Genomic DNA, 27,840 nt, shown 5'->3' on the forward strand with positions numbered 1-27,840 from the left:
AAAAACGGCTGGATTTTGCTGCTTAACACATATTCCACAAATGTAATATTTATCTGAATGTCATGTTTAGACTAGTGAGGTTACATATAACATATTATTGTCATTTTGTCAAGAATTTTTTTTGGGGGCTAGGGTTGACTTCTCCTTTAATGTTCTGGTCCAGAAAGTAAAAACCCTAAAACTGTTTGGCTTTATCCACAAACCCTTGTTCTATGTAACCCTAATGTACCATATTCGCAACTTAATGTTAGGGTTAGGGTTAGCTCCAGTAGATCACATTTACAATGCATCACATGTATTTATTTTTAAAAACCAAAACCTCTAATGTAACATTTTTATTTATGTGACCCACATCCAAAAAGTGCCGAAACGCTGAAGCCTCAGCAGGCTTTTCTTCTTCTTCTTCTTGTCAAACACACCGGACTCCTTGAACATAAATTTGACCGCAGGTCATGTCCTATGTCTGAGAGCAGAAAGGAGAGGGGGGGGGGCAGTCAGGTGACGCTCACATGGCCTCTCCAAGCTCCGCCTCACAGCGCACGCTTCCTCTTTTCTGTGCTCTTAGCCTGTCTGTGTGCTCACAGGATTCGAACCAATGTAGCCTTGCGGGGAAAACTTGGAACACCCCTTGTTGTAAGGGATGTTACAAAACCTATTTTCCTTTGGAACTTGAAGTCAGATAGAACCTTCTTTCTTTTTATTATAATGAGCATATTAACCCCTGGGCGTTATTTTATTTTGAAATGGCTTGGTCAGAACCAACAAAAAGCCAAAAAATGGTCAAATAACGCCCAGGGATTAAAGGGGACATATGTGACCGCCAGAGTAAAATGAGCCTCAACTCACTCAGGTGGATGCTACCAGGCAGTAATTTCTACTCTTTTTATCAATTAAAAGTTAGATTTTCATGAAATAAATAAATTGTGAGGTGTTAGGAAATAATTGTCTGAAAATATACGGGTATATATATATATATATTTTTTAGGGGAAGTCAGCCTTAAACATTTCTTGACAATAATTTGTTATATGTAACGTCACTAGTCTAAACATGACATTCTGATTAATATTACATTGGTGGAATAGGAGTTATGAAGCAAAATCCAGCAATTTTTTTTTTATCCATCTCAGGGGGCTGCCATTTTGCCTCTTGCTGTCGACTGAAGATGACATCAATGTTGCTCAGCAACGACCTATCACAGCTCACCTGTTTTCTGAAGCTAAGCTGTGATTGGTTGTTACCTACGACCTGAGCAACATTGATGTCATCTTGAGTCGACGGCAAGTGGCAAAATGCCCCCCCCCCCCCCTTAGATGGATAAAAACGGCTGGAGTTTGCTGCTCACAATTTTAGCCAGAATACCATATTTAGATTAGTGGGGCTGCATTTGTTGTTGGGGGGTGGGGGCTTACTAACACGGTTTTGGGCAGTTACTGTCTGGCTGTATGTCTGAATTGGCTCCATCAATGCTGTTTTGTAATCGCAGTACACGACACATGTCAGGATCCCAGTGGAATAACAAAATTATGTACGGCTTGGGAAACGCGGAAGTGATCAACAAGGCGAGTAGCATGCGATGTGTCTGCTGACAGAACAAAACAATTGCGACACTCATCGACTAAATCAGTAGATATGCCCGGCAAATGGGCGAAAATATACAATTAACAACAGTTACAAAAAAAATTGAAAATAATGTGAAATACTACGATGGTGAAATTGGAAAGCTGAAATCATTGTCTTTTTTTGATCAAGCCAAAACCTCGTTTCTGAAATATGCGTGGGTCACTGTTATTCCTTTTGCTAAGGTGGGTTACATATTATGGAGAAATTTAAATCGCTTGCACGCAAATAGTACTGTACTCAAGTTACATGAGTTTGTCTGCCCACGACTTGGAGTATGTACTCGATATTGACCTTGCAGAAGGTTGGACGGCTGGGTTGAGCCGTGGTTCTTAATCTGGTTTCGATCGAACCCTGGGTCAGGTGAGTCAGTGTCAGGGATTTGGTGGAGGTCAAGACACACACCAGACTCAGATTATTCGTGATGACATGCTCTGCTAGGCCATCATCACGCTTCATTGAATGGCCTATCTGTGCTGCAGGGAATTTGGTGCGCTCAGTAGTCGACTTGTGGCTTTTGTGATGGTACGTCGTGTGATTTCTCTATTATTTATATATTTATTGTTGCTTATTATTGTTATCCCTTCATACTAACTATGTCAAGCGAAAAAAAGAAAGTGTTCACACATACGTGCGTTATGAATTCACGTCGAGCGGAACATATGGTGTTCCACAAGGTTCAACCCTGGGGCCTCTGCTGTTTTTATCTGCTGTCCTGTGTTCCATCTTAAAAAAAAAAAAAAGCAGCTGTGGTTGTTTCTATAAATATCGAGTTGAGTGATGTTAGTCAGCGTGGTAGCAAAACTAAAGGAACACTTCCTTAAGATGCATGAAGATGGGGAATGCAAAAACATGCTTTATGAATTCAAGATGAAGAGAATTAGATTCAATGGAAAAGCTATTCTTCCTGGTCATTTTGTTCACCAGTAAACCCGATACTTATTTCTTCAATTGGAAAAATAAACGTTTTTTTTTTTAAATAAAGAACGGTTTTGTGAATGTACAAAAGGAAACTGGTGGGTTTAATGCTTCCAACAAGGTTAAGATCCACTGTAGTCAAATTCTAATGACGTGTTAATGTGGAAAAAAAGGGTCTTGAAATACCTATTCGAAAACATTGCGTGCTAAATTAAGAGATTTTAAACATTATGTTCTTGTTGAAACATACTTTCTTTTTTCTAAAAGCCAGCATTTTGTTTATTTGTAGCATAATATAATCTCTGTAATAGTCTGTGTACATGAGTATATATAGCCAAGCCTGAAAATTGATCTCGGAAGGTGGTTGAATGAGATTTTATTTTTTTCTAAAAATGGATGTTGTACAATTTTGCTGTCCAAAAAGTGTTTTTCTTATAGAATGATTACTTAAATGTTTGTTTCATCGCAGTAAAAAATATATTTTAAAAAATCTATAAAATGTCCACATGCTAACTTTACGCAGGAACCAGACTCTGGGCAGGAAATAAGCCGGAGCCAAAGAGAGTGTTCCTATCGACGCTTTTGGAATCTATCGATCCCCCCTGCGTGTTGCACATTTATATGTTTTAACAGCACAGATATGTGTCTGCCAGTTGATTGATCGCCGGCTATTTTTGGATGCTGCAGAACTGGTTCCATTGCACAGCGCTTCGGATGCATCAAAGACAAAGTATTGGGACACACAAGTCCACATACAGGAAGTGATCACAATGGATATTAACAGTGAAAGAACAAATATTGTAGTACCAGATTGATTTGATGCACTAGTAGATTATTTTAGTTGAGTTTATTCATTTATCTGGCAAGGACCATGTACAGAACAGATCAAACTCAACAGTAGAGATAGATGCTCTGTATCAGATTATAGCTAACTTTATAGCTAATTTCCATCTGCTTAGACGAGTAGAAAAGTTAAGAACTAAGCTTCAGCAAACTATATGCACATGTTACGCACACCTGTAATGTAACCAAGAGCATTTGACAAAATACACTCACATGTTGCTTAGACAAATGTCGATGAGGTCATCATGTTGTCTTGCTGAAGGGTCTGTCTCAGGGAAAGAGAGAGGCTGGTGATTGGTTGAGAACCAGGAAATAGGAGGAGTGCGCATGAACGCGGGAATCATTGGTGCCTTGATTAATAAAAATAAAAAAATATTTAATTTATTTTGCAAAACCCAAAATATGTATGTATATATATATATATATATATATATAATATATAATATAAACACTGACAAGCATTCGATGCATGTCCCCCCAAAACTTTATTTATTGAATTTGCAAGTATTCAAAGCAACAACAACAAAAAAAACGGGGTTAAATGGCGAAACAAATCTTGGGAAAAAAGAAAATATTTAGAAAATATATATATCGATTTTTTTTTTATGCACTGTAAAAAATAAATCACAGTACATTTTGTGGTTATTTTGTTTGCTTCAAACCCTTTGTTGCGTTACAATAGTGTTTTTTTTTTGTTTATGCATAGAAAAATTAATTATTAAAAATGAAGTATATTAAGAGTACGTATTTTGTCCATATTTAAAATAGCATTTTTGTCATACATGTGGTTAGGTATGTGCTCCCCTCCGAGTAGCACTGATGAAAGATTGTGGGGGAAAAAAGGCAAATAAATGCTAGGAATGCAGTGTGAAAGGCACTAATATGGACTGATGATTTTGATTTAGAATTGTACTCTTTTTTTTTTTTTCAAGCATGCGAGATGTTTCTTAAGTATTCTTTCAAAATTGTGTTTTAATTGTGGTGACGTGTGGTGAATCCAGGACTGACTGACGTGTCCGCAGCAGCGTCACAGGAAGTCGGGCCGCGTTCTGGTTGTCTCGGGCTGGTTCTTTTCGTGCTGGTCACGGGACCCCGCCACCAGCCCCCCCGGGTGTGGTGGTGGCACTGACACAGTCATCTGGGGCAGTAAAATGCTAAGAATGGCCGCCATTGTCAGCCAGGCCCCGGCCCCTGGAGGGCCCAGCGAAACAGAGCTTTGCAAACAGTCGCTTTGCTCAATAAGGAGCCTCTTCTCTTCATGGAAGAGCTCGAGAGAGCATGTATTTATATACACAGCCCCCCCCCACTCCCCTCTCACAGGTTAAGTCACTTTAATGTAACATTTTTTTTACAAGATTTTTTAAGAAGATAAGTTGACATTTTAGAGGTCGTTTTTGAATTTCAAAATTGATGATTTTAAGGTTATCCCTAAAAAAAAAAAATCATTGTGTTCATTTAGTGCACCACCAACATGATTTTATGTGATTTGGAGGCTAGAGTAGCACAAACTGTGAAATAGAAAAATATTAGATGAAATCATTTGAATATTGGGAGGAAAAAAACACATATTAAATTAAAAATACAAACATGTTTAAGGCAACAATATTGTAAAAAAAAAAAAAAAAAAAACTACAACGCATAGACAAAAATACTAAAATATTGGATGCAAAATACACAACCATTAGAAAAAAATACACACACAAATATACTGCAACTAGCGATTCTTTTTTGATAAACTTGACTTTTTCGATTAATCCACAATCAAGTCAAAAACATTTTCTTATTGTTATCCCTTTATTGAAAAACAGCACATTATTTCAATTTGACAGTTCAGAAACGTGATTTGATTACGATTCAGTTAACGGTTTGGTCTGTACCGTGTCAGAGAATCAGCAAAAATGTTAATCACTGTTTTCCAAAGTAAAAATAGATGTTTATCAAAATAGTTGTTCATTTGATCATCGATTAGTTATTGATTGATTTATTGTTCCACCTCTAGAATTTTTGTAATAACACACCAAAGCACACAAATATTAAAATACATAACTAGAAAAAATTAAGCTACAAAAAAATTAATAAGACAACAGGGTTTTTCCTATGTAGAAAATTTAGAGGCGGCCGCCACCACCAAATTTGGCAATATGGCGCAACACAGCCGCAGCGCTCCAGCTGTGTTGATTGAGCTCGGCAGCAACGTATTTTAACTTTAACTTTAACATTATGGAGGCGTTTTATCAACAGCAGTGTACAGGAAAGACCTGAAGTAACTACTGAAGAAAAACCTTTTTTTTTTTTTTTTACTTTATTGTACCGAAGAAGAAACAGATCACGGAGCGATCGTCGCACACGCCCACTTCCTGCTTGCGAGGCAGAGTACCGGTGGCTCCGGATAAAAACACAGTATATACAATAAACATAATAGTGTTTTACAACAACGCTGAACTATATTTACAATTTAATATGTACTAATGGATGAATTTTTAATGATTGTCGCCGGGCCATTCACTTAAGTAAGACTTTTCTCATTGAAGCTACACTTGCCGCAAAATAACAACGAAACGGTGCCATCACTCGCGACTTTGTTAGCCTCATGTTGCTATCTTCAGCTAGCCCGTCCAATAATACACGGGCAACAACTGCGTGCTAAAGATGAGTCGTAGCTGGTCTGAGGACGACGGGGATGCGGCATCCCAAGTGACGTTCAAGTGCTGAGTGATATACAGTATTTTTAATCTGCCAAACTATGTCTTCACACGATCAGTGGCGCCGTTTGGGGACGGCAATAAGTAAACAAAACATTCTAAATTGAGCTAGTGCATTGCATCAACTACACTGTATATATTGTAATACTTGCGTTATCCTTTAACTCTTTCACTGCCAGACGTTTTCAGAAACGGGTTGTCCCCAGTGCCAGCTGATTTAAGCATTTTGACTGATCTTTCAAGGTCCCCAGAAAATGTTGTGTTTGGACTATGGAAACACATAAAAAAAAAAAAAAATTGGATGACGTCTTTTGACGTCATTGGAAGCCCTCCGTAGGTTTTTACTTGACGTCTTTAAACGTCAGTGGCAGTGAAAGAGTTAAAGCATTAATATTAATGTGTTCATTTTTTTCTTTTTCTCCAGAAAAATAAAAAAATAAAAAATAATAAATATTCATGTGTTCAAATAAATGAGCTCATTTGAATGGTTTTAGTATGGATCATAAGCCATGAATGCAATATAAAAATGCTGAATATGAAATCATCGCTAAACTCATGCGCCACCACTGCAAATTCTTGTGTGTGAAATGTTCTGATAATACTTGCATTTCTGGTCTAAACATCATTTTTAGTATTTAAGATGTAAATTTATATTTATGGTGTATGACGTGTAGACACTTGTACAAAAATTATGAATGAAAAACATTGTAGTATTTATCAGTAATATCATGAAAATGCTTTGAAATGTGAATACTGGCATTTATTTTGCAAGTCCATTTACGTGTGCGCCCCTACATTTTCTTCCTGTGCTCCTAAAATTTTAGGTTTAGGTTACCACGCTCCCTCAGAAATGGTCGGTATTTAATTTTATTTTTTTCTGGAGAAAAAGAAATGGTAATGGTATCGGTCATCGCCGCGAGTACCGATACCTTAAAATAAGACCGAAACCTGGTGTCAGTAGTCACCCGTCATAGTCAGGATGGTACCACCTCCAATTTGAGCCCTGGACAAATATAAAAACATTAGACACAAAATACAATTGCAGTGGACCTCTGCATACTTGCAGTTTCACATATTCGCAGATAGTTTTTTGTTTTTGTTTTTGTTTTTGTTTTTGTTTTTTTTCTCTCTCCCCCCACCTCTCTTGCCCTTGTTTTTCGTGGAAAAGGCATGTGGGATGTTTATCGTTTATTTAAAAAATTTGGGGGTTTTAAGTTTTTTTATTAAACCCCCCCCGGTGCATTTCAATGGGTGTCAAGTATACACAGATTTTTTTGCCAAACATGGACAAAGCATTGGAAATATGAACTTTATAGCCCCCCCCAAAAAATATTTGAAAAAAAAGACAATACTGAATTCTAGGACAAAGTATATATAAAAAAAAATACAAGAAAATAAATTTATTTTGACTATCACAAACTGTTTGGTCATGGCGCCTTCTCTTAAAAATCAAAGTATCCCCTGAGGCAAAAATGTGCGTCTATTTCTGTCTCATCCGCAACTAGAAACTGTCAATTGCAGCAAAATGTTTTGATTAGTTGCACTTTAGCGCCTGCTCCGGACATGTGGCGCTTGGTGTCACGTTCTGCAAAAGCCCCGCCTCCTCTGCGCTCCCATTGGCTCACACCCTCCTCACTCAGATAGTAGCTAGAAAGATATGAAGTCGTAAATGTGCCGGCGACAATTATATTTGAAAGATCTCTAATAATCAAGATTATTTCCAAATGCCCTTTACTGGGATCAGATGACACTGTTGTCAGCTGACTGATGTTGTTTCAAAGGCGCATTATTTGTGTGTGTGTGTGTGTGTGTGTGTGTGTGTGTGTGTGTGTGTGTGTGTGTGTGTGTGTGTGTGTGTGTGTGTGTGTGTGTTAAGACCAACTCCACAACGTGATCAGTTGGGAAGCTCAGTGGAACTCCCATCTTCACAAACCACTGTGTCCTTAAGGTTGTTGCAGCTCCCTGTGGGACGCCCCATTCCCCTCCACTCATTTGCACTTTCCTGTCGTGCAAACAGTATCAGCAACAGTGTCGTGCACGCAGTTATACTTGGTGGAAACCCAACGAATATTTCCCATTAGGATTATAAGGGGCAAAATGACTGCTATTATCAGGGATGTTGATCACAGAAATACAAGTCAGGGATTGGCTAATAGGAGTGATTTAGGGTTAGTCAATACATTTGGTGCATTTACACATTCCTTCCTGAAAGAGTCCAAAAATTTTAAAAAGTAGAGATGGGAGTACTGATACGCGACGGCAGCCGCCTGTGGCTGTTTTAAAGAATAGAATAAAAAGTTGCCATTAATTTAATGCAATTTTGAGGAAAAATGCTATATTGGGATATATAGGTCTTTTTTTAAATTACAGTGTGTAATATTTAGCGCTGAAATAATATTTTTTGGGTTTTAAAACCCCACTATTGATTTCAATAATATGCTTACAAAATATGTTCTATCATATCAACATACATTTTAAAAATATAATCATAGGTCTCGTTAGGCCTGTGCAATTAATCGAAATTCAATTACAATTTCAATTATTACGCTCCACAGTGAATAAATCAGCATAATCGTAAAAAAAAAAAAGATTATTAATACTAATTTTGAGTTGTTTAAATTTATACATTTGTAACCTTTTTATTTTATTTTAAAATAAACTTACAACATTTTGTTTCATCCAAAAGGAACTTGCATAATTCAATTTTTAAATTTTTTTATGTTTACACATTTTCGTGTTTTGTACCAAAAAATAAATGACCATCCTAATCATGATTTCAATTATTACCAATATGATCATGATTAATATTTTCCACATAATTGAGCAGCTCTAGGTCTAATAGTTGCTAATTATATTATATAGGTCGGGCTGGTCCTTACAGGAGGCTGACATGTTTTGCCGCCATCTTCCCGATTACCAAAAGGACAACTTTGTGAACGTAGTTAGACCTGGTGGTGCTTGTGGCTAGTGTCAGACCCAGTGGGTCAACTGCCGCCTGCCTACCTTCCACCGCTGGGGGCGTGCAGGTGGTGGTCGCTGAGTCCCCCAGTTAGCGGCAACGAGTCGTGAACTTTTACACGCTGCACCTTTAAAAATGATGAGTCATTGTTTTGTTTTTGTTTGTTTGAAATTTTATTTATCAAAATAGGTTCAAATTAGGGCTGCGGGCTTACTGCATGGAATTTGTATGTTCTCAATGTCCTGACTGTTGTTTGCCTTTCGATGCCCTGCGCTTGGCTAATGACCATTGTCATTATTCTAATTGTATTAAGATTGTGAAAGGCCACAAAAAGGCAAGAAAATGGAAAAAAAAAAAGTTTTTTTTTTAATCAGTTCAAATTCCAACTTGTGTGAACACTGAAACGGTTCCACGTGCATCGTGTCTCCTTTCACACTTCATGGTTGTATCTGCTTTTAAGTGTCGAAAGCCTAAAGCTGCCCCGCGTAGCACCATGCAACATGTCACAAGATTTAGCCGCTGTGTGTATCTCACCCGTTGTCAAGGCAACGCAGCCGTCCCGACTTGCTTTGTCACTTTTACGTGACTTGTTATTCATCCCATGCTAGTTTTAGTCCTCATCTTTGTGCACAAGAAAAAAAATTTAACTTTTCAGACAAAAAATCTCCCCAAAAAATACCTAGAACAGAAATCCGAAAATATTAGAAAAAAATTGCTATAATAGGAGACACAGAAATTTGAAAAGTTAACATTAGGAAGACAATTGTTTACGTAATATCATAAATGCTTAAGTCATTTTTAACTTACTGTTAAAGTATAAATAAAAACTACCATTTTCTCATTCTCTCGTTCTACCAGGTTATAGTAATCCACAAAGATTAAATCAAGGCAACTCTACTCTTGCTGTACACCCCCCCCCCCCCCCCCACACACACACACACACACACACACACACCCCACCCCTTCACTATCAGGCTAACAAAATACAAAAGTAGTTTAGAAAACATTTACATTAGAAAAGAAACACAAAAACAAAAATAACATGTAATAAAAACTTTTGCAAACTTATAATGCAAAGTATTAGGCAAAAATACAAAACTGTTAGAGGAAAAACACAACAAATTGTAATGGATATATAAGGATTTTTTAAAATTCTATTTAAAAAAAATAATGTACCCAAAAAAATCCGATTTTTTTGCGAAATTATACATCTGTAAGATGGAAAAATACACCAAAATATTAGAAAAATACTAAATAGAAATATGAAATCGTATATATAGTCAATAAATTGACAAAAATGTGACAATATTAGAAAATAAATACAAATATTGAAAACTACACAAATATTGGAAGAAAATAGTTAGATTTGAAAATGATAACCAATGTTAGACAACATGGATCCAAATCTAACATTAAATGGAAAAAAAAATACTAAACAAAAAGACCAAATCTGTTTATTCATCCATTTTCTATATCGCTCAGCCTCACTAAATAGTGCCTATCCCATATATTAAATGAAAATCACACACAGTGTGTGTGTTGGGGGGCAAAATATGTCAACAATATTGCTTTTGTCACTTTTCCTTTGACATAAACATGACCTTTTTCATCCCTTGCTAATTTTGTCCACCTCGTCTTGTACGCGGCAGTAGTGGGGAGGAAAAAACGTTTAGGTTCAAGCCAAAGAGAGAAGGGGGGCTATAAATAGATCTTTATTTTTGGGTTAAAAAGTGCTTCCATTTTAAAGGACAGAGAGGAGGGAGCGAGGCATGTGGTGAATGGCGGCTATTGGCGGTCTGTGTGTGGACTGCACACACGTACACACTGTACACACACACGCACACAGACACACACACACAACACACAGTGCTGTTGACCGGGAGTGTTACGGCACAGACCGCTGGAGGACAGCAGCGGTGGCGCTGCTCGGAGAGATTGTGGAATGGTTGTCCATAGAACCCACCCCCACCCCACCCTACACCCCCCCCCCCCATTTCGCCCGCCCCCCCTTTCACCACTGACCCCCCCCCCCCCATCCCCTTTAGAGCTTATGTAAACTAGCAGTGGAGCCAGGGCAAGCGGAGGCTATTTTTAGCAGCAGCAGCAGCACTGCAGAGCAGAAACTGGCAGCGGGTCACGTGTGCGCAGCCGAATCAAAGGGAGTATCCCGGCAATGCGCTGTAAACAAAGGGAAGGTCAGTTGCAGAAGGTGAGACACAAAACGCTTCTGTGTGAGTTTGATGTGTGTGCGCGTGTGTGTGTGTGTGTGTGTGTGTGTGTGTATCCCTCAACTGCCCCCCCTGCCCTCCCACCGTACCTGCTCTACTCTTAATTCTATGATAGTAAACACATTGCAAGTGTAAGAATATCATCATACACACGCATACTCTCAGCTGCAAAATCCCAACAATAAATAAAAAAAAAAGAATGGCCCTCACTATACCCCATTTTCATGGCGAATACTTGAAATGATCATCAGACGTGATGGTTAGAATTATGACTACTTCAAGCTATAATATCCAACTCTCTTTTCTTTTAGCATGACTTAAGACTTTTTTTTATGCATCTTGTTATGATGCACATGATCACCAAACTGGTTTGCAGGGCTGATTGTTTTCTAACGTACCAGGCTGCACAATTGGGGGAGTTTGGGGGCTCTGGGTGTTGAACCAATTAGTCAGCTGTACTAGTATTCCGCACCAACGTTTAAAGCTTGAAGTCGACCAGGGCTGGACTGGCCATGCGGCATACGGGGCAAATGCCCGGTGGGCCGGCGTCTTTTGGGGCAGATGCAGTGCTTTTTAGTTATTATTTTCCTCCATTTTACCCCAAGAGACTTGCCCGCAATTTAGAGAGACTAGTCCAGAGGTGGGCAATCTCGGTACTCGTGGGCCGGAGTCCTGCAGGTTTTTGGAGGTTTCTCACTTCCAACTTCCAACCAGGCTTATGCAGAGCTTGCTGATGAGCTGATCATATATCAGCTGTGTTGGAGAAGGGCAACATGCAAAACCTGCAGGACTCCGGCCTTCGATGCCCACTTCTGGACTAGTCCTATCATCCATTTTGAATATAGACAGCAAACTGAACCAACATCAGTCAAAATATCAGTGGCAGAATAATGTGTTAAGGCCTAGATACACCAATCCGGCGTCGGACAAATATGACGCGTCGGCCCAGACGTCAGCACTTCGCGTAGAAAAATGATGTAAATACACACCGCACCGACACTGACTATTATGTACCTTCAGCGCATGCGCAAGAAGTAATTCCCCTCCGTACCATCGGCGGCAGTAGTCATTATTCCTAAAGGCAACCGGCAACCTCTTTTTCAGGATATAGAAACGTAAACAACTCATACCGGTGTTGACAGCGACGCTGGGTAAACGTGGCGGCCAGCTGGTAAAGCGAAAACGGGCACTAGAACAAGCTTCGTCCCCTTCTCGTTCCCGAACGCTTGGATGTACTCCGTTGTGGCGTATCCCGGACCCCGTCGACTCCTGGCTGCTACCGAGCGTCAGTTCACCCGAAAAGCTTCGGCCGTGCTGCCCTCCGCGTTTTGGACGAGGTGACGACCTCCAGCTTCTTACGGAGCTTCCTCGAGACCGCCGGACGGAAGTGCCAGGCACTCCTGCTGCTTCCTCAAGGATCGAGCTGGTAAATGCGCGGTCATTGACAAACAAGTTTTTCCATTCCAACAACGTGGATTTCCTCTGCCTGACGGAGACCTGGACTGTCGCTGGTGAGTCCACCGTGATGATTGAATTACTACCACCTGGCTGTGTTTACTTGGACGCTCCGAGGACGTCGGGCCGAGGTGGAGGAAAGGCAACTATTTAAAAATATATATATATATTAAATGTAAACAATGTCTATTTACCACATCGATCACAGCTTTGAAGCCACCTTCTTTGAAGTCGGCCAAACTGTCACTGTGCTGTGCTGTGTCATTTACCGACCTCCAAAATACAATAAGGACTTTTTAAACGACTTTTGCAAATCTTGCCGAAATCATGCTGAAATATGATCATATCCTCTTTATGGGAAACTTTAATTTTCACGTGTGCTGTCCTGAAAAACCATAAAGTTAAGTTGAGTACTGTTTATCCGCGTTGTCACTTGCTCTTCTTGCCCCGTGCGCTGATTCGCTAGCTAACAGCCAATCACAGTGATCAAATGCCCCCGACGCCGATTCAACATGTCGAATGCCGTCTCCCCAACGCTGTCCGACTCCCGATGTCTGATTGGTGTATCTAGGCCTTTAGACAGGTATGGCCGGGCCGGAAGTCAAAATGCCAGCGCCCTGAAGTCGACTAATCGCTAAGCACGTGTTTTTGGCATCTCGTCTTCCTTTTACAAGATTTGACAAGTAACCGAATTTTGGCCACTAGATTTGTAACTATTCAAAATGTGAAGCTTTCACACAATATAAATATTTTTTTCGTTCTTGTTCTCGCCCATGTCCTCTTTCTGTGGCAGCCTGCGTTTTCCTTGACTGACTCTCCATAAGCAGTGATTGAGTATGAGTGTTAAGTGAGGTGATTATTGTGGGGGGAAAAAGAGCATGCAAGCGTGACAGTCACAGTTGGGTCTTTTATTATTTTTTAAATTATATTTCTTATTTTATTTTTTTATTTTTTTTTATGTAAGTACAACTATATCTTTGTTCCTCTATCTATCCTGGTGACATACTATATAGTCACCAGTAGGTGGGGCATGGGGGAAATACATACATTTTCAGTAGGATACACACTCAAATTTTCCAGTTCAGGCATGTTTAGTCCTCTAAACAGGCGATTTATTATTTATTGATGATTCCAATGAAAAAAGCATATAAGCAGACTGTCTAATGAGATGTTGTTGTGCTAGCTTTTAGCATCATCCAGCCAACCACACCCACGACAAGGTGCCACTTCCTGCTCAGCCTCCTTTAGTCAACTCAACTTTAACCTCCTGCGGAATGCGATCCGAGGAGGTCACAACGGGCTATTTATGGAAAGCTTTTATATCTTTTCAGTCTCTGGGGTTGTTTGCATAGACTGCTTGAGCCGAGTGCGCGGGAGGGTCGGGGCTACTAACCTATGTGAACACTTAGGTTTCAGTTATATATTAACGCCCGTCAAGTTGGATTGCGCAGGGAGAGGTGTCCTGGTTTCGCTGTGGCGTAAATCTGATTGTTTTACAACGCGAGAAGCAAATCTATAAGGTTAAAGGTGTCATTGTATATAAAGCTATGCTTTATATAGATGACGGAAAATGCGATTTCGAACGGCTGAAAATGGGTGAAAATTTCACATTATATCAAAAATGTTTTCGTAATTTTTCACCGGACTAAAACTAGACTAGACTAAAACTCTCATTAATAAACAATAACTGGGAATAAACCAGTATGCATTTTAGTCGACTAATGAAGACGAGACGAAAATGTGCTCCACTTAATAAAAACTGGACTAAAATGTATTTTAGTTCATGAACAAACACGAGAGGAAAATGATATCCTGTCTCTGCTAATTTGTCGCTGTGACACACACACTTTCAAATCTGCAGCTAATAAGTGCAACATGCTAAAAGCTAGATAGATAGATGGTAGCTAAAGGATACATAGATAGATAGATAGATAGATAGATAGATAGATAGATAGATAGATAGATAGATAGATAGATAGAAACTTGCTAGATAGATGCTAAATCGAAGCTAGCTAGATAGATAGATAATAGATAGATGGATAGATAGATAGATAGATAATAGATAGATAGATAGATAGATAGATAGATAGATAGATAGATAGATAGATAGATAGATAGATAGATAGATAGATAGAAGCTAGATAGATAGATGCTAGATAGAATTTTGCTAGATAGATGCTAAATCGAAGCTAGCTAAATAGATAGATAATAGATAGATGGATAGATAGATAGATAGATAGATAGATAGATAGATGCTAGATAGAAGCTTGCTAGATAGATGCTAAATCGAAGCTAGCTAGATAGATAGATAGATAGATAGATAGAAGCTAGCTAGATGCTAAATAGAAGATAGATAGATAGATGCTAGATAGAAGCTTGCTAGATAGATGCTAAATCGAAGCTAGCTAGATAGATAGATGATAGATAGATGGATAGATAGATGGATAGATAGATGGATAGATAGATGGATGCTAGCTAGCTAACTAGCAGGGGTGGGGGGGTTCACAGTCCTGTTACTACGTCTCTTCTAGCTTTACGATCCACAAGGTGACGGCAAATTAACATTACATGCGGTATATCCGGTCGCAACCCTTCTTCTTTTTTTTTTCAATACAGTAAATTTTTTGTACATTTTCTTGAAAACTTCTGGGGTGGTGGCCAGTTTACATGGGTGGCCCGCCCAAGTATTAATAACATAGTGTGGGGAAACACTGATAACGAGACATTAATCTAACAGCTATAATGTTCCAACAATAATGTTAATCCGGCCACTAACTAATGCTGGCTATCATACTAGCTTGTAGCATGGAGACATAGTAGCCACTTGTTGATGTACTGTACTTGTGTGTGAAGTTGTTTTTCATCAAAAAGATGAGAGAAAATGTAATGTGAAATAGTTTTAGATCTGAAATGTGCAACATAATCTGCTGACAAAAAATAAATAAATAAAATACAGGGGTAAAATGATTGCCCAGACTAAAAGTAGACTAAATTGACCGTTTTTTTTGTTGACTAAAACTAGACAAATAAAATTATGTTTTATTGGACTAAAATGAAGACTAAAATGTTACAAAATGTGAGGTTGCCTAACTATGATGAAACTAACAAGCGTAATTTGGAACTGGACTAAGACTAGATTTAAAAATGCCTCATAAAACTAACACTACAGGCAGCCGAAACGTCATCTTCTAGACTAGGTTTGGCGAGTGACCGTTTGAAACGCACACTCCTGACACCTACAGGAGTTAGTGGAACTACATCAAGATATTACGGCCTGTCAAGTTGACTCTACTGCGCGCGCATGCTAATTGTTTGCTTTGATTCCGCGTCCCGTTAAACTGCGGTCCATCCCGTTAAGTTGTTGCGGTGTCGCTTGCATTATTCCACCGACGTTATCCCGTTAATCACTCGCACATCAAATCCCCTCCTCGTCGAGTCCACCTGATCTGCTGGGATTAGCAGGAAGCTACTTTTAATCATTTTCATCTCATCGTAATGAAATGAAGTATTTGGACAACAGCAAGCGTTTCTGAGCTAATCCCCTATTTGTATGATGTATATATATTTTTTTTTTCATCACCACAGCTACTTGTGACGGCGCGCGTTACTGCGGGTCGGCCCGTCTCACGGGACCCATGCTAACTGCTCCTTGACAGGCAACATCCTTATCAATTATCCCCCTCGCTTCAGCTCTCAATTCGTGTAACCCCTCGGATTCATCGCGAGTGACGCGCCATCTGTCGGCACGGCGGGGCGCTGCGACGTACGTGCTGATCTGCGTCCACCTTTAAGAGAAACTCAACTTTGACATCATTTTAAACCTTGTCATATTTTGGTTTGCTGCACAAATAATGCCCACAGGTCGTCATGACCCAATGCATGATTCAGCGTCAAATAATAGTCAAATCCCAGACCTAAAATCCATGTTCTAGAATATTTTATTTCAAAACAAATGAACAAGAAAAAGTGCATGAATTAGAATTTAACTTTATTTTTTAACAGAAAAAAAAGAACACAAAAGATACTGATTTTTGCATATAAAAAGCATGGATGAATTTATGAATTCGGCCCCATTGACCCCTCAAACATTTTTTTCCAAACTAACAGGGGGCTTGATTGTCGACATACATTACCTATCTGTCTTTATTGCCGATTTAACACGATCGGTCCTGCTCAGTTCCGATGTGCGAAGGGCAGGATGCAATCGAAGCGGCCTGGCGAGATAGAGGGAGATGAGTTGTATGGACCGACTGGGGTTGCCATGGGAACCCGGCTGCTGAAAGCAGGCAGGGTCAGTTGTGCTGCTATTGCTGCTGCTGCTGTGGCTACGCCTCCTGCAGGCCGCCGGGCGCAATAGCGCCCACTCCGGAGAATCCTCACGCTTAAAAGGAATCAAAACAGGAAAAGGGAAACATTGGATGTGTATAGCGTGCACACACGGGGCTCAAAATGATTACGTTAATTTTTGCCTTTTCAGAAATTTTACCGACGGGTTGTTGTATCACAATCGGATAAATATTTTGCGTGTCAAAGAATCAACAAGTCGTTACACAACAGTCGGATGAATTATTCGCCGACTGGTCGCTTGAAAATCAGATTATATTCTGGTATCTCAAAATTTGAACTGACTGGATGAATTTCTAGCATCTCCGAGTTTCAACAAGTGTCTGCACAACAATCAGATGAATTCCTGGTGATTTACAAATTTATTGACTGGCCACACGACAATCAGATTAATTTCTGCTCTGCCAGAAATTAAGTGTATGAGTCAGACATTAATCAAGCAGCCACACAACGGTCTAATGAATTTGAGCTGCGTCAGAAATCCGACAGGTCACGTGACGATTGTGTGAACTCACAAACTCACCAATCATTCATTTCTGCTTTGCCAGAAATTAGTGATAGACCGATATGTTTTTTTCGATATGTCGATATGATACCGATTATTAGTAGTCAAGGAGACCGATAACCGATCATTCAAGCCGATGTATTCATTTGCGGTAAACGAGAAAATATTAGCATTAAAAGAAAAATGTTTTCTTTTAATTTTAAACATATAAAGAATTGACAGCTTTGTTTGGAAATGATAACAAAAATTGCAGGGAGTTTCCAGTGTGATCAACATGTGTTAATCTAAATTAAAAATTAAGCAAAATTAAAAATTTAATTACAAATTAAGCAAGGAAATAGTTCCCTTAAGTTTTCTACTGTAAATTAAATTTTCCAAAATTTCTGCATAATTTATTTTTTATTTTTTTATTAATTCTTTAAAATAAAAAGGGAAAAGAGTTCCCACTGTAGCATCATTTTTATAAAGTGGAAATTTAAATAAATCCATATTAAAGTTCCCTGTATCTCACTGAGCAAAAAATGCATGTGAATGTAGCTAATCTTTTCGTTTTCGGTTTTCGTCAGGGTTCATAAAAGGGTTCAAAAGATCTTCGCAGAAAGTGAAAAATGGTCTGAATATACATTCAAAATGCCAAATATCGGCACCGATAATCGGCCCTGCCAGAAACTCAATTTACAGATTGCCTAACAGTCAATTCAAGAACTGGTTGTATAATGATCTGATTCACTTCAGACGTGTCCGAAATTCAACCGATGGGTCGCGTGGCAACTGGATTAAAATTTGGCATGATTTCTGCGAGTTTGTGGACAATCAACCGTCGAAACTTGTGTTAGTTTCCGATTGGTGTTAGCGTTGAGTTAGCATTAGCATTCCGAGTTAATAGGCGGTGGTTGCACTAGCTGCGGTTTTAGTCACTGCATGTTATTGACTTTTGAGTTGACTGGTCACACTATTTTTACACACTTTTCTATTTCGGGTCGAAAGGGGCCACATTTGGATTTTTTTTTTCCTTTTTAGTTTTATTCTACACAAGTCTGTTTGCCTCTATTTTAAGAGAGCAGCAACCATGCTACCGGCATGTATTAGCTTGTCAGCATGGCCACGAGGAAGGCCGAAACATGGCGGCCTTGACATAGAACAGCCACTTTGTGTTTACACCAGATTTGGTTTGACTTTCTGGAGTGTCTCCGTTCTGCCGCTCCTATATTTAGGACGGCTCCACAGCGTTGCTGATGGATTGGTCTCCTTTGGCGATCCATCTCGTCCATACGGGCGTTTTTGTTCCTGTTTGGATGGACGGCCTGAGAGCTTTCCGCCGGCTGACCGACAAGACACTGTCGTGACTGTAGAAGGGATGACTTTCGCATAGTTTACATCTAATTGGAGCATATTTATATCATATTTGATGCGCTCGTCTACTTGATACAACTCTTATATAAGATATTGACTTTTGCATTTCATGGGTTATGCTTTTGCTATAGTTTCGATTTACGGCAGATGTTTTGTTTTGTTTTGTCACTGTGAGTGTTTTTTTTTTTTTTTGGGGGGGGGGGGGCTATTATTTTAATTGTGCATTTACTTCAGGAAGTACCGTGCTCATTGATTCGCAATTTGTATTTTTCTATGACTAGAAATACGGCCTTCGTTTCGCTAACTATTTTTGATTTCCTTCATTATGCTTTGCTTAACTCTTGAGTGACCAGATTTTCGCAATTAAAAACTGGGACGCTACAATTTAGCTGAAAATTAAACAAAATAACTTAAAATGTCATCGCTAGTCGATCTCCGTGAATGAACCGAATTGGAGCTAATGCTAAATGCTATCTTGGTTGACAGTTCAACAGCGCTAAACAATCAATGTGTACTCATCATTATCCTAACTTTTTTTTTTTTTTGCTCAGTTCCGGCAGCTATTGGAAACTGGTTGTGTAATTTACCCACATCAGAAACATGCTGCCGTGTTAACTGACTGCAGCAGTAGGACTACATTTCCCATGACTCTTAGACACAGAAGCAGGAAGTAGTTGTAGTTCCTGCAGGACAAAAATATATTTTCGACCGATTCGATGCGGATGCGTATAAGAACGTGAATTTAGAAGTAAAAATGGGAAGGAATTGAACAGTTAAATTCCCTTTTATCATATGAATTGCTATGACAACTGAGTGATTGACATACACTTGGCAAAAAACGGAACGCCGGCACGGGACCTGTGTAATATCGGAAAAAACAATGAGGTTGGTGAACGCGGGACTGTCCCGGTCAAAACAGACGTCTGTTCAGCTTTGTCTAGAGCAAGGAAAAATCATAATTGTGTTACTCTTTAAATGTGAGACTTTGACATTTGCAGGTCCAAATAGTGTGCATAAATTAGGACCCCCCCCCAAAAAAAAAAACTGAACTGTGTTGCTTAATTGAAAAAGCTACCAGCTAATAAAGGTAAAGATTGAAGTGGTTGGATGTGGATGAGAGGAAAAGGGAGCACCAGTTAGCGTTATTGTTTTGGTTTGACCCGTTCTGACTCATTCAAAGTCACTCCTTAACTCATTCACTCCCAGCCATTTTCACTGAAGCAACCCCCTTCACTCCCGACGACTGTTTTACTAGATTTTGACTGATTTTGCAAAGTCCACATAGTATTCTGTTTTATTCCTATAAAAACATGGAACCTACCAAAAAAAAGATTAGTCTCTTCTTTCATCAGGAAAACAAAAGTTTATTTGTATCTGTTTCCGTTTTGCATCAATTAACATTAGAATATAGCTAAGTTTCATTATTCACATTCATGTTTAAAACACTGGGGAAAAGAGCTTGTTGCAACATGGCCCTGGCTGATCTCTTATATTCTGCTGCCACCTTGTCATGTCAGAAGCTGTATCAAAGCCTTCTGTATGCTCTAGCATAGAAAAAAAAAACCAACAAAAACGTATAATTACGTTTTTGGGAGTGCAGGACAACATATTAATGAACGCATTTATACGTTTTGGGGTTTGAATGAGTTAATGGCCAATTTGCTTCTAGTTGGAGTCACCACTGATTTGTGTACAGCCCTTATGTTGATAATGACCCCCCCCCCGAATTAATCCACATTACAACACACAAATAGAAGAATTTATACAGCAGGCCCGCCGTGTCCGTGTGACGGTGCTGCTGGCGCGTGCGGCCCTCGCCAGCGGGTCGGAGGCTAAAAGTGAAAAAGTCCATTACGCTGCCGGCCCGGCCAGTTCAAAATATGGAAACTATTGATCAGGCCTCCGCACCGCGCTGCTAATTAAAGATGCTGTACTATTTGTGAAAAGTCAAACCAATTATCAAATGAACACACGAGTGTTGCGGTGGGGAGATTTGTTTCGAGTGGTGCTCACTTCCAGTATTTGTTGAGTACAAGCGCTCCGCTTCACCGTGATCCTAGACTCAAGACCCCGAGGCTCCCCCGCCTTTTTTTGGGGGAAGGGGGGCTAGATGGCTGGCAACATGTGACCTGGACCACATGGGGCCCACGTCCCGAGGCGCTTTACCGTCTCTCACGCTCTACAGGGAGAAGAAAAAAAACACCTAGACAGTCAACTATATCATCTATAAACATAGACGAGCAAATATGAAACGATTGAATACAGATTAAAGTTGAAATTGAACGACTAGCTGTGCAGAGGAAACCTTGTGCGATGAACAAAAGATGGGCAGCGGAAGGGGCGGAGTTCCACGTCCACACACTTTGAAAACTTGACCAGATTCAACACTCGCCAATAATCACGCTTCTTTCAACAACAACAAAAATTTCCCCCCAACTCTTGACCAGCATTGTTTTCTTCCGCTTGCCATTTGTCTCCGCCATGCTGACTACGCTGATGTCACATGGCAGTCAGAAAGAATTCAGTAATTATAACATTGCTCAATTGTGCAGGGAAAATGCTGACTAAAATACTCCCGTGCTGCCGCCGTTATACGACAACCACAATAATACGGGAACATGCAACGTGGAACCTTCCCGAGTGGAACGCCCCGATCAAAGAATTCCAACCGTGATCACACGTGATTTAGACAAAATCTCACGAGACTTCAGATCAGTAAGGATTAACTCCATAAATGCAAGTTTTACCTTAACTGTAACGCACACAGAAAAAGTGGTCTGGCTGCTCCAATTTTTTTTATATAATTTATATTTGTCTTGACAAACCATATAGCACAGATTTGTGATTAATATTTGAGAGAAATAGGCCTTTTGTGTGAGTTCAGCGAAAGAAAATTGGGAGCAAAACCAACAATGTTGGATTTATATTTTTGTTTTGTGTCCATTTAATAGGAAAAATACATATTAAAAAGAATCATTCCAAAAAAATTGACAACGGTGACTAAAACAAATAATAGATAATTAACTGTACGGATGTCCCGAGCGCGTCATTTTCAGCAAATTCGTAATAGTTGTAATATCATTCACATGAAGGAGAAAAAGTACAGGCCCCAGAATTGATCCCTGGGGCACCCCGCAAGTAAATTAACTGTGTTTTGATTGTATACATTTGAATTCAACATATTGTTTTATATGTTTTAAGTAACTAGTGAATCATTGATGTGCAACACCTCTTATGCCATATTTAAACAATTTTTGCAATCATATTTCATAATCTTAAGTATAAATGCTTTTTGTCAATCTACAAAGACACCAACTAAAATGTGTTTTTTTATTTTTATCCATTGCTGTGGAATTTCTTCAGTTAACTCCATTAATGCCATGTTAGTTGAGTAATTAGAGCGAAACCCATGTTAACTATTACTTAAAATTGTATTCTTATCTATGAATTCATTTTATCTTGTCACATACCATTTTTCCAATATTTTAGAAAGCTGTGGGAGTAGAGATATGGGTCTATAATAAAAAAATTAACAAATCATGTAACGCTTGTGCTGGCATGTGTACCTAATAAAGTGTCTGGTCTGCTCTGTTCATAGTCAATCCAACATTATAATGACAGTTGAATATTCATGACTGTAATTGTATTGCCTGAGTCTTGTCAGTCAATTGGTGGTCTCAAAGCCGGCCTGGGCCCTGCGTTGTGTCCTAATCTTGGCTGTTGATGCTAGCCTCCGATGCTATCATCCCCACACACTGTCTGCCTTATGTAATCTCTCCAGCTAGAGGGGAGGGAGGGAGACCAAAAATAGACCAGACTGAGCAGCCCTGCCCCCTTGCGGACACAACCCGCCATTGCACCTCTCCCCTCTGTCAGACAAAGTGGCACGAATGGGGTCTGAAAGGACTTGCTAATTTGTGTTTAGCAATAAGTTGACAGTGTCGACTGAAAAGATGCCATCAAAGTTGATCATGTGGCTGGTCAGTGTTTCAGACTGTCTTTGATGTTTACAAAACTTTAACATTAGACAAAATTATTTTCGGTGTGTCAGCAGAGTCGATGAAATTACAAATTGTGGTAGATGTTAAAAAAACAAACATGTACGTTGAATTATAAATGGTCTGACTTTTACATAAATGTGTACAATACTCTCGAAGGCATAATTGTCACGAACGTTTACAAAAATACCTGCAGTATGTTATGCTTAATTCTAAATTGTCATTGATTAGTCTCCATGTTGAGACTGTGTGAGATGTCAACAGACGCATATTTAGCCCATTTTTGGGGGGTGCTTCAGCAAAGTGAACAATAGCACCCCCAAAATTTTAGAGTGTGTATATACAGATATAATTTTACTGTGTGTTCTTTGTAGCAATCTAAAATATATATATATATATAATATAATATGTATAAATCATAAAGTTTAAACGTAATATTCAAACAACAAAAATATAGTCTCCCCCTCCATTGATTAGAAAATGGTTTGATCCACCTCAGCCTAAAGCTCAGCTCCCGCCTCTCTTGTCGCGTACAAGCGGAGCGTGCATGGTCGCCCTCAGGTACGTCCCTGTGACTGTCTAGTCGAGTGAAATGGTAAGGTCCTTACTTTCACCAGGATATGTGAAAGGTTTATTACTCTACCACTCAATACCAACACATTATTTTCCTTACTTGTCTGCTTTTTTTTTTTTTTTTTTTTTGCTGTTCAGTCATGCTTCTTTGTAGGTAGTTAGCTGTATGTCTGTATTGTACTGCTATTGGCTAGCTTGTGTGTGTGTGTGCGCGTGTGTGTGGGCACAGAAAAAAAAAGTCGCCTCATGGAGAGTCATGTACATAAGATTGTTTTCCAGCAAACATTCTCCATTTTGAAGTGTATTTTTTATTCATATATTTGTATTAAAGACTAGATGAAAAGAGGCGGAGATAATCCGTGCTATGGTCAATTTGTAACATAGTACAGACAAGCAATTTAGATTCAGAAAACAAACATTCTGTATTAAGTTCATGTCTGTCAATATGTTATTTTATATGTTGTGTGTTTTATTTAAAAGAACATTTCAAAAACAAGCCCAAGGCTCCATTTTGTTCATTCTTACTGTAAATTGTGGGGAACTGGTTTACTCCAGAAACATGCATACTGTCAATGCGTACCCTTCCCAAGAAATTAGCGTTAGTTAGGGTTTGGATATGTTTATATTTTACTACAAACTATAACAATACCCCCCCCCACCACCACCACCACCACCACCAACACGCAAACACACACAAATTAGTTTTACTATCTGTGTGGGGCCATCTCCTTGACACAGTGCATTTCCTAGCCCCTTCCCCTAACCCCAAACCGACAAAAATGATTACCTACCCCTATTCCTTACCCGAACTTCAACCATAACCCAATTCAAACCTAAACTCTAAAACCAAGTCTTGACCCTCAAAAATAAGGTCTAAACTTGTGGGGCCCAGCAAAATGGCCCCACATGGACGAGTGTAATCCCGAAATGTTGGCCCCACTATGTCACAAAAACAAGACCATACACACACCAGAGCACCCCTAAACCTGTGATGCTAGAATCGCCTTTGGATGCCAATAAAAACGAACGTGTTGCTTTGAAGACGTAATTGTCACAAAAACATTTGTTACGTTCAAATCTAGATTGTCATTGATTAGTCTCCGCGTTATTGCGTCAGATCATGACGTCAATAAAAACGAATGCGTTGCGTTAAAGACGTAATTGTCGCTGACGTTTGCTGCTTAATTTTCACAAAAGCATGTGCAGTATGTTATGTTCAAATCTAAATTGTCATTGATCAGTCGCCATGTTATTGTGTTAGACGTCAATAAAAACGAATGTGTCGCTTCGAAGACGTAATTGTCACTGACGTTTACTGCTTGATTTTCGCAAAAACATTCATGTGACGTTCAAATCTAAATTGTCATTGATTAGTCTGCATGTTATTGCGTTGGATCATGACGTCGATAATAACCAATGTGCTGCTTTGGAGACGTAATTGTCAGTGACGTTTGCTGCTTAATTTTCACACACAAAAAAAGCATTTCCAATCTAAAGTGTCTTTGATGCTGATGAGAACGTGTTCGCCAGGCTCGTTTGAAGATGTTTACAAAAATGTTAGAGAAGTGTTAAATGTTAACAAAAACCAGCATGTAAAACTGAGGACTAAGTTGTCTTTGATGTTTACAACAACTTGTGCTTTAGGTTTGTTGAAGAGCTCTATTTTGTTTTTGGTTAAAAAAAAAAAAAAGGTTTGTCATTGATTTTTACAAGCTAACTGATGTTTACGAAACATGTACATTTACATCCTGGTATTTTCGTGTTCATTCAAAATGTGTGTGTTTGTGCAGTTTCCTCGACAGAATCGACTCGGTAAGACAGAGCGACTACACACCAACAGACCAGGTAAATCCTCAAATGTGTTTTTTTTTTTTTTTAACCATCACTTGCATCGTTTTTCAACGCCGTAACGCCATCTTTGTTTATCGTGTGTTATTCAGGACCTGCTACGATGCCGAGTGTTAACTTCAGGGATTTTCGAGACGAGGTTCCAAGTAGACAAAGTCAACTTTCAGTAAGTCTGAGTAACTAAAAAGAACAGAGTATTAATGATACGCCGTCATCGATGCAATAAAATAATTGTATGTTGTAAATTTACTCAGAAATAAAATACTGTATCCCAAAAACATGACTTAAAAGCTGACAATATTTACAGTTGATGTAAAATGTACATATTTTAAAATATTATTTCAAAATAATAATAGTGATGACTTTTTTTTTGTTTTTTAAACTTGCTGTTCCAAATTTTTTAAATATTATATTAAAAAAGATGAACAAATGCACTAAGTCATTGAATGTACATTTCTAAATATTATTATTTATTTATTTTTTTAATTTATTTTTTTCAAAAAAAATATATATATATTATTAATTTTTAATTGAAAATAATTCAATATCAAATGCCAAAAGATGACTGAAAAATGATGATTGAACAAAAAAAAAATTTGTATTTCTAAATGTATTGATGATTACAATATCACGACAACATAAACTATTTTGAGTCATTAAATTTATATTGCAAAGTTTTTTGTATGGAAAATACACAATGCCAAAAGGTTACTGAAAAATGATGGAACATGAAAATGTTTTTATATTTCTTAATATTGTATTATTGATGATAATATTGAAATACAATATAATCACCAACAATAACTAACATACTTTTTTAAATTATCCTAATAATAATAATGTAAGTGAAAATAAATCTAATATTACTAACAAATATATTTTATTTATTTTCAATTTTAGTTTTATTAATTCATGTTTTTATTCAGTTATATTAATCAAAATTACATTATGATTTTCAAAGGCTAAAAGTGACTTTTCAATATCTATTAATTTTAAATTTAAAAAATAAACACATTCTCATTCAGTTTGGATTTGTAAATAATACATATTTAAACTAGAATTAAAAACAAATGAACAAGATATAAATATTCATTTGGAATTACTAAATTAAATAAATAAGCGTGAAAGGAAAATAATGAATGTGCATTTTGTTGCATGTGTGTTGTGACTTTAGTGAGCACAAGATGGCGACAGTGAGTGCTTCCTCACACTGATTTTGTCTCCTCTGCTCACAGCATGTTCGATGTTGGCGGCCAGCGGGACGAAAGGAGAAAATGGATCCAGTGCTTTAACGGTCAGACGCTCAATCACTGATACTTTTTTTTGTGTTATTACAATATTTTGCACCCTGTCCTGGCTCACGTGTTGCTCTATGCCCTCTCCTGCCTCAGACGTCACGGCCATCATCTTCGTGGTGGCGAGCAGCAGCTACAACATGGTAATAAGGGAAGACAACAACACCAACCGGCTACGGGAAGCCCTGGACCTCTTCCGCAGTATTTGGAACAACAGGCCAGTCTTGTTTTTCGAACCCGCTTTCCGACCCCATCCCGAAGCAATCAAATCACACGTGGCGTGGGCTTGCTTTTGCAGGTGGTTACGCACCATCTCGGTCATCTTGTTCCTCAACAAGCAGGACATGCTCGCCGAGAAGGTATTAGCTGGAAAATCCAAAATCGAAGACTACTTCCCTGAATACGCGCGCTACACCATACCAAATGAAGGTGGGCTTCACACACACACACACTAACAATATTACGGGAAGCATTCCACGTGTGTGTTAATAGTCAACTTGCCTTTGCTCTAGCAACTCCGGAACCCGGCGAGGACCCGAGAGTGACGAGAGCGAAGTTCTTCATCCGAGATGAGTTTCTCGTAAGTAGCAAAAAAGACCACAAGAACACAGCAAATATCGTATCGAGTGGTGAGGACGAAGCCCTGCCACGAAAAGCACACATCGGCAAATTAAATGGCTTTGTAATGGTGGCAAATAGGGGTGGGAATCTTTGAATGTCTCACGATTCGATTCCGATTTTTGGGCCTGCGATTCGCTTCGGAATCGATTGGGAACGATTTTCGATTCACAATGATTTGATTGGCAATTAATTTTGCTTCAATCTATAGATGTGCAAGGAATTTAATATTTTTTAGAATTAGTCTGTTGATTAGTCAATCGATTAATCAACTAATTGGATTTATTTTAATTTTGGCATTTAAGTGTATTACAAAAGCTTTTTTTTTCTTCTTCGTGATTACTGTTTATTAACCAGTGATTTGTGTTTTTTAAAAAAAAAGGATTGATGTACTATGTTACCGGTTTGCTCATTGTTTTCAAAAGTAAAAACAGATGTTTGCAAATGTCTTATTTTTTTGTCAACTCAGAGGATAATCAATCTTTCATGAAGGACTACAGAAATCAGTGAATAATTACTGTTGATCAGAGGTGACAAATCCAGAAAATCAGAAAGTGAAAACCCTGCCACTGTTTGGCTTTAG

General features: G+C 38.7%; 1 protein-coding gene across 5 annotated transcripts in view; it reads left to right on the forward strand.

The window, feature by feature from the left end:
• Positions 1 to 27,840, forward strand: part of LOC144044198 (guanine nucleotide-binding protein G(olf) subunit alpha) — a 65,690-nt gene that overhangs the window by 36,307 nt on the left and 1,543 nt on the right. For 3 of the 5 annotated variants that reach the window (XM_077558453.1, XM_077558454.1, XM_077558455.1), the window contains 6 exons: positions 25,287 to 25,341; positions 25,437 to 25,510; positions 26,580 to 26,638; positions 26,736 to 26,856; positions 26,938 to 27,068; positions 27,152 to 27,219. In XM_077558453.1, the coding sequence (XP_077414579.1) occupies positions 25,287 to 25,341; positions 25,437 to 25,510; positions 26,580 to 26,638; positions 26,736 to 26,856; positions 26,938 to 27,068; positions 27,152 to 27,219 (508 nt within the window). Of the gene's footprint in view, positions 1 to 23,458; positions 23,519 to 25,286; positions 25,342 to 25,436; positions 25,511 to 26,579; positions 26,639 to 26,735; positions 26,857 to 26,937; positions 27,069 to 27,151; positions 27,220 to 27,840 lie in introns of those variants that run through there. The other 2 variants (XM_077558456.1, XM_077558457.1) reach the window with 2 other exon arrangements.

This window comes from Vanacampus margaritifer, chromosome 2, assembly GCF_051991255.1.
Source record: "Vanacampus margaritifer isolate UIUO_Vmar chromosome 2, RoL_Vmar_1.0, whole genome shotgun sequence".
Lineage (NCBI taxonomy): Eukaryota > Metazoa > Chordata > Actinopteri > Syngnathiformes > Syngnathidae > Vanacampus > Vanacampus margaritifer.